Source organism: Chiloscyllium punctatum, chromosome 6 (genome assembly GCF_047496795.1).
Source record: "Chiloscyllium punctatum isolate Juve2018m chromosome 6, sChiPun1.3, whole genome shotgun sequence".
Taxonomy (NCBI): domain Eukaryota; kingdom Metazoa; phylum Chordata; class Chondrichthyes; order Orectolobiformes; family Hemiscylliidae; genus Chiloscyllium; species Chiloscyllium punctatum.
In genome coordinates this window covers 6969148-6977461 of record NC_092744.1, presented here as the reverse complement: position 1 = coordinate 6977461, position 8314 = coordinate 6969148, and the positions used below count along the sequence as shown (strand labels likewise).

The window sequence follows — 8314 nt, the reverse complement described above, 5'->3', positions numbered from 1 at the left end:
AAAACTAGCCACCAGGATACATGAACATCAACTAACCACATAAAGACATGACCCACTCTCACTAGTATCCTTACATACAGATGAGGAAGGACACCACTTCGACTGGGACAACACATCCATCCTAGGACAAGTCAATCAAGAGGCACGCATGAGAATACCGAGAAGCATGGCATTCATTCCAGCTGGAACCCTATCAACAAACACATTAACTTGGATCTCATTTACCACCACCTGAGAAAAAGAACCGGAAATTACATAACAACAGGAAATGACATCACCAACCCAAGGAAACCTAAACATATAAATAAAAAGTGGGTCATACCACCAGTGTTTCACCGGAGGCTCACTAATGATGTTACCTAGTATGGTGACAAAATGTCTGCAAACAAACCTTTCAGCTCAGCGAGCAAACTTACATCCAGAATCTCAACCTGAGCTATAAATCTCAAAACTCGCTAAAACAAACCTGTTGGACTATAACCTGGTATCACGTGACTTCTGACTTTATAAAATGTTACTAAGTGGCAACCCAAATCTTATCCATAATTTTACATCTTTCAATTTAAAGATATTGGCATTTCAAATGCAATTCTTTGCAAATTTATCACACATTCTAATGTGATCGTAACTCCTAATTTCACTGTAATTAAAAAAACATTTGAAGAATAATGTGTTCCCACATTAATACATATACATTTACTTATATTAGTGAAGGAAGGAACCCCTAGAAGGTTAGAGATTTGAATTCTTCAGTTGGAAAAATTATAATTTGCATTCATTAAATGTCAACACTGAAATGTATCAGAGTGTATAATTTTGCCAATGAAGGCAATGTACTCTTTGGAATATAGGAACAGAAGTAGGCCATTCAACCCCTCCAGCCTGCTCCACATTCAATCAAATTGTAGCTGAAATTTCGAGAGGACCAAGAAGAAAGATGAGGTCTACGTGATGTCTTCAAAAAATCTTCTAACCCTGTTGAACTAACACCTCAACGCAGAGCTTCTGCTCTGTTCTAGTCTTAGCCTTGAATCATAAGTAACCTTTCATAAGGTCTCATAGTACATTCATACCCTATTATAACCCTATTTTGGAAATAGGGAGAGGCTTCAGAAATCTGAAGCACTAAAGAGACTGAGGAGTCCTAGTTCAGGATTCTCTTAAGATTAATATGCAGGTTCAGTTAGCAGTTAGGAAGGCAAATGCAATGTTAGCATTCATTTCAGGAGGGTTAGAATAGAAGGAATACTGCGGAGGCTGTGAAAGGTTCTGTTAAGACTGCATTTGGAATACTGAGAGTAGTTTCAGGATCCATATATACAGAAGGATGTACTGACATTGGAGGGGGTCCAGAGGAAGTTTATAAGTATGATCCTGGGAATGAACAGCTTGTCATATGGGGAGTGGTTGATGACTCGGGGTCTGTATTTGATGGAGTTTAGAAGAATGAAGTGGGGAGGGAGGATACTCAGCATCTGTGCCCATTATATTCTTATTGGATCACCTCCAAAAATTCAGTTACTGAATTATTATGATCACATAAAAAGCTTCCTATGAGAATGCACATTTTAGCAGAGCTGACATTCTTCACCCCAAGAGAATTGTGAAAAATATATTTTCAATCTTCGTTAAATACAAGCTGACACAATACACCATAGATATTACTGCATGCAAATATGCAACACTGCTGTATTATCTCTGAACAGAGTTGAAATTGCTCATGCTTGATATTTAATGAAAGCCTTCATATGATCATTTGAAATTTCTTTGCAATTTTAATGGAAACGTTTAAGTCAAATGGACAGTTCCCTTTGTTAAAATAACTTATATAAGAATGAATGGGAACTTGTTAATGCTTTCATTATGAATGTAAAGCATGTTTTCACATCCTGTGTCTTTGATCTGCCTTGTGGGTTTCTGAAGCATTTTTGGAACATCCAGCATAACCACTGATGAGTCAGCAGTAGGGTCGGGAAAACAAAATTTCTTAAAGGGAAATAAATACCAGGAGCATTCTCCTAAATAACAAAATGGCAGTATCTACTTAAATTATTGACAATCATTTGTGCGGCAATATCATCCAAATTAGAAACTCCATATGTATAGTAACTATATATTTCAGCTTGAAAATTTACGAAAATAGATCACATTAAATCAAATATTGAACAAACCATAACTATCTGATGATGACAGTTGATGACAAAGACATCCTTTCACTTAGTTTCATACTTACAACATGAATGAAACACACGTCAGCATCTAGTGCCTTCAAATGCTTTTTAGTTCCGTGAATAGAACATGGCATATTTTGCTGTCCTGAAGCCAAGAAGGTCTCTCATTTCATTGCGAAACTTGGAAAGGTCCTGGCGCAGTTCATTCAGATTCTCTTCAGTCGCTTGGTCTGTGCTATGCATCTTTTGCCTCATTGCAGTAAGGTAACGATGGACCAAGCAACACATTACTTTTTGGTAATTTTGATCTCGTTTATGCTTGAGAGTCTTCCATTCCTTGTTCGACAGAAAAAAAGAAGAGTGTATCTTACGGTTGAGACCAGCATTTATCATATGGAGGAACTTAATTAAGATGCTTCAGAGCATTTGCTGTGTTATAGGCACTATATAATTGCAAATTATGATTGTGACAATAAAAATGTTAGTTACAAGTATGAACCGGTATAGATTTACATGTTTCTAGATTCTTCCTTGCCATGTATTATACTCCAGCTAATGAAGCTCAATTACTAAAAGCCTGTGGTGAATTAACTATTAATGCATTAGAATGACTCTCCCTGAAGGTTTGACATCTTCCACATTAGCCCTGCTGAGAATGTAAACCTAATTTGTTTGAAGCAGAGCAAGATTAATAAAAAATGCACAGCCCAGTGATACCAAAAGTAGTCAATAAATTCAATCAACTGCATAATAGAATTCCCAGTTAAAAGGTGGAAATAAGAAACATTCCCAACATCAATAATTACAATTAATTTGTATCCTAACATATTTATCATTACCATTGCAACACTCTAGTGATGTAAAACTCACAATATTTTGTCCAAGATATATCATTTAGATGGCCGCTGTTCTTACCAGGGAAGATGAACAACTGAATACTATACCTCTCATCATCTTCACACCTTAGTCCTGCTCTCAATTAATAACTTATGCTCTAGGAATACAGGGGGGTCATTTATAATGTACAGTTGGTGACATGGTGGTAGGTAAGTCAAATGGCAAGTCAGATATCACAAGTCACAAATCAATAATCATCCTGTCTAAGTAAATGCTTAGTCTTCATTCAACATTTGAAAAACCAGACAATCCATTCATTACCACATTGCTGTTAGGGAGATCTAGCTCTATACAAAGTGACTGCTGCACTTTACAACTGTGAGTAAACTTCAAAAGTAATTATTGAACTGTAAATTTCTTTGAGAAGAATGGAGGTTATTAAATGTGCTTATATAAAGTATTGTTTTCTTTTATTTATAGACTTCCCTATAAAACTATAGGAATGAATGTCAGACCATAGGATGTGTACGTGGTGTACTCTGGAGCTTCAAGACATTATCTACTCTTTCAAACTGAAAGTAATGGTTCCTTGACTTATCCCCATCAAACACTACCAGGTCGAATACAGCACAGGGTTAGATACAAGATAAAACTCCTTCTACTCTTTTAAACTTAAAGTGAAGTACCTTCCCCATCACAGTGACACACTGGCGTTGCAGTGAGGGATTGCCAAACTGTCGGAAGACCAAGTTGCATTCTGGCTGTTTAGTAGATATAAGAACAGCCTTGCATTAGATTAATTCCCCTATTATCCTTGTCAGCTGAAATAACTCCAAAGAGGCCTGTATCCCGTCACCAAGTCACCCTTTATTTACACATGGACTGTCACTGACACTGATCTAGCTCTCTCAGAGCCTGTTCTCAGAGTGAACAGAGCCTCTGACACTCCTGTCAACCAGGGCTCTCTGATTGGGGCTGTGAAGCTGGTCAAATCAGGGAACTCATACAGAACACACTAGATGGCCTCCTTATTCAAAGACCGCAAATTCCCATCCCATGTTGTCAATGATACTCTCCAGCACATCTCATCCACTTCCCACACCTTTGCCCTCGAACCTCACTCCTCCAACAGCAATAAGGACATAATACCTCTGGTTCTCACTTTCCACCCCACTAACCTCCAGATAGACTGCATTATCCTCCGCCATTTTCACAAACGGACCACATCAGAGATATATTTCCCTTCCAACCCCATCTGCTTTCTGTAAAGACCATTCCCTCCGTGACTCTCTTGTGAGGTCCATGTCCCGCACCAACCCACCCTTCCCTCCTGGAACCTTCCCTTGCCACTGCAAGGAATTGCAAAGCCTGTGCCCACACCTCCTTCACTTCCATCCAAGGCCCCAAAGGAGCCTCCACATGCATTAGAGTTCTATGTGCACTCCCACACATGTTATTTACTGAATCCATTGCTACATTGGGGAGACAGGATGCCTCCTTGCAGGACGCTTCAGACAACATCTCCAGGTCACCCGCACCAACCAACCCCACCACTCCATGGCCAAATATTTCAACTCCCCCTTCCAGTCCGCCAAGAACATGCAGATGTTGGGCCTCCTCCATTGCCACATCCTAACTACCCGATGCCAGGAGGAAGAATGCCTCATCTTCCACCTTGGGACCTTCCAAACATGGCATCAATGTGGATTTCACCAGTCTCCTCTTTTCCCTTCCCCCAGATTATCCCAGATCCAACCTTCCAACTCAGCACTGCCCTCATGACCTGTCCATCTTCCTTCCCACCTATCTGCTCCACCCTGATCTCCAACCTATCACCATTACCCCGACTTCCAACAACCTATTGCACTCGCAGCTACCTTCTCCCCAGCGCCACCCCCCTCCCATTTATCTCAACACCCCCAAGCCCACAAGGCTCATTCCTGATGCCCGAAACGTCAATTCTCCTGTTCCTTGGATGCTGCCTGAGCTGCTGTGCTTTTCCAGCACCACACTCTCGAGTCATATTCTATGATGTCCATCTGGCTGACCTTGTTACAATCACTGTAGCAGCATTCATCCTTCAACAAGTATCATCAAATGGTCTACTTTCTTCATTACTATCATCTGTTATTTATGCAATGTTGTATTAGATTAGATTCCCTACAATGTGAAAATAGGCCCTTCAGCCCAACAAGTCCACACTGACCCTCCGAACAGCAGCCCACCCAGACCCATTCCCCTATATTTACCCTTGACTAATGCACCTAACACTTTGGGCCAATTCACCTAACCTGCACATCTTTGGACTGTGGGAGGAAACCGGAGCACCTGGAGAAAACCCATGCAGACACGTGGAGAATGTACAAGCTCTACACAGACAGTTGCCCAAGGTGGGAACTGAACCCCGGTACCTGGTGCTGTGAGGCAGCAGTGCTAACCACTGAGCCACCGTGCAACTGCCTAGGAACAAAAGGAATCCAAAAGCTGCAATCTGTCTTGGGATATCCTTAGCACATAAATACTCTTATATACATGCATGTCTTTTTCATTGAGGTATGGCCTTTTAGAACAAAGAACACTACAGCATAGGAACAGGTACTTCGACCCACCAAGACTGCACTAACACATGATGTCTTTCTAAACAAAATACCTTTTGCCTCTACGCAGTCCATATCCCTCTATTCCCTGCCTATTCACATACCTGTCAAAATGCCTCTTATACATTGCTATTCTATCCACTTCCACCTCCAGCAGCACATTCCAGACACATACTACCCTGTGTGTAAAAAACCTGCCTCTCACATCTCCTTTAAACATATCCCCTTTTACCTTAAACCTAATAAATGTCCCCTAATAAATGACATTTATATCCTGCGAAAAAGACTCCAACTATCCATTCTAACCATGTCTCTCATAATTTTGTAATTTTACTTGGAATGTAATGTGATTCACATGATTACCTAATAGGTAGACATAAGCCTTGAATAAATTAAATTTACAGTCACTTATTAACATCCAAAGTTAAAAGTGGTTCACCTAATGAAGGAGCAGCGCTCCGAAAGCTAGTGCTTCCAATTAAATCTTTTGGACTATAACCTAGTATTGTGTGATTTTTAACTTTGTACACCCCAGTCCAACACAGGCATCTCCAAATCATTATTAATATCCAGTATACAACACGTGGACAATCAGAAACTGACACACACAGCTCATTATACAAGATTGAAGCAAGCTGGCTGTTAACTAATGTGGAGAATGTTGTGCATTTTTTGTATTATTGTTCAAAATTAAGAAAGGATAGATTTAACATTACAGATGTGTTTCTGTCTCTCAGCACTTGTTTTTCACAAAGGAGATCAGATTATTTGGTGAGTTTAATGACTGATCACATTTTCCTCAGATTCTATAAATTCTCTGTCATTGAACACTCTATGACTGACACATTGGATTTGCAGTTTTCTTACTTTAAGGCTATTCTGACGTTTCACTTTTCCAGCGCTGGTGTGAGAGCAGATCCATTTGTTAAGACTTGTGAAGAGATAGCAAATGGTTTTCGGGGAAGGAATGATATTGAATGGTGGCGGTAAAGTACATTTGTCATCAAAGTAGCTCAGCCACAGTTTTGCTCGGGCAAACTTCCATTCCTTGTCTTCATGATTCTTGAAAAAAATATTTTAAAAAAAACAATGTTAATTCATTGTTAAAGTATTGTTTAAAATATTTTAATAGGCTCTAGCCAAGCTATTCTAGTACAGCAACATTAATGGCATCTGCACAGCAATGTAGAAAATTGACCAGATTTGTCACACCCTCAAAAAGCAGGATAAATCTAAACTGGCCATAACCATCACATCAGTGTTCTCTCACTTATTAGGAAAGAAATGGAAGGTGTTATTGACAGTGCTCTCTGCCAGCACTACTCAACAGTAACCAGCTTACTGAAGCTCAGTCTGAGTTCCATTAAGCCTACTCAACTTTTGACTTGATTACAGCCTCTGTTTAAACATGGACAAAAGAGCTGAAGTCAATTCATCAGTGGTAGAGATCATTGACTGGACCAGCATTTATTGCCGATCCCTAGTTCCCCTCAAGATGCTGGTGGTGTGCAAACTCTACACATAGTCGCCCGAGGCTGGAATCGAACCTGGGTCCCTGCTGCTGTGAAACTGCAGTGCTAACCCCTGAGCCATCATGCCACCTTATTAGGGTCATTGAGCAAAGAAACAGACCTCTCAATCCAACTCGTCCATGCTGACCAAGTTTCCCAAACTAAACTAGTTCCACTTTCCTGTGTTTGGTCCATATCCCTCTAAACCTTTCCTATTCATGTACCTGCCCAAATGTCTTTTACGTGTTCTAACTTTACCTGCATTGATCACTTCCTCTGGCAGTTCATTACACATGTGCACCACCCTGTGTGTGAAAAAGTTGCCCGTCAGGTCTCTTTTAAATCTTTCTCCTCTCACCTTAAACATTTGCCCCTTAGTTTTTGAACTCCCCTACTCTAGGGAAAGGACCTGATATTTTACCTTATCTATGCCCCTCATAATCACTGCTGCAGTCCATGTGCTGCAGGTAGTGTCACCAATGTTGTTAGGAAGAGTGTTTCAGGATTTTGACCCATTGATGCTTAAGGAACAATGATTTTTCTAAATCAGGATGAGGAGTGACTTGGAAAGACATTTGCTGATGATGCTGCCCTTCGATTCCAGTTCTGGGTCTGGAAGGTGCTGTCTAAACAGACAGTAGCAGAAACAACAGCACTGTTCCTCAGGGGCCAGGACTGGAGGGTACATCTCGGGCCAAAAGCTAGGGCTTGTGGCTCTATGGGGCTCACTATGCTCAAGCTGGAGGCTAAAAGCAAGGTCTGAGATTTCTGCTTGCCCTGCTACTGTCACCATCAAAGCTACAATTGATCGAGTGAATTATCAAAGAGTTCTAGCAAAACTGGAATCAATGGGAATTGGGGGAAAACTCTCTGGTGACGAGAGTCACACCTAGCACAAAAGAAAATGGTTGCGGTTGTTGGAAGTCAATTATCTCAGTTCCAGGAGATCAAGAGTTCCTCAGGGCAGAAATCAAACTATTAACAGATGTTATTAAACACCTCTGGAGCAGGTGGGACTTGAAACCAGAACTCATGCTCAGAGGAAGGGACACTACTACTGTAATACAAGAACCCCTAGTGCCTCAGAGTATTCCCCATCCTCAAATAGATATTCCTCAACATTTCTGTCTTAAATATGCTTTTAATCTGAGATTATACCTACTCTGGTCCAAGACTCTTCCACAGAGGGAGCAACTAT

The 8314-nt window shown here is 40.6% G+C and overlaps 1 protein-coding gene across 7 annotated transcripts in view; it reads right to left on the bottom strand.

Annotated features, from left to right (window-relative positions):
* Positions 1-228: 228 nt before the first annotated feature.
* trpc1 (transient receptor potential cation channel, subfamily C, member 1) overlaps positions 229-8314 on the bottom strand; it is a 94600-nt gene continuing 86514 nt past the window's right edge. For all 7 annotated transcript variants that reach the window (XM_072571976.1, XM_072571978.1, XM_072571981.1 and 4 more), the window contains 2 exons: positions 6473-6667; positions 229-2507 (listed from right to left, as the gene is read on the bottom strand). In XM_072571976.1, the coding sequence (XP_072428077.1) occupies positions 2280-2507; positions 6473-6667 (423 nt within the window). In that variant the 3' untranslated portion in view covers positions 229-2279. The remainder of the gene's footprint in view (positions 2508-6472; positions 6668-8314) is intronic.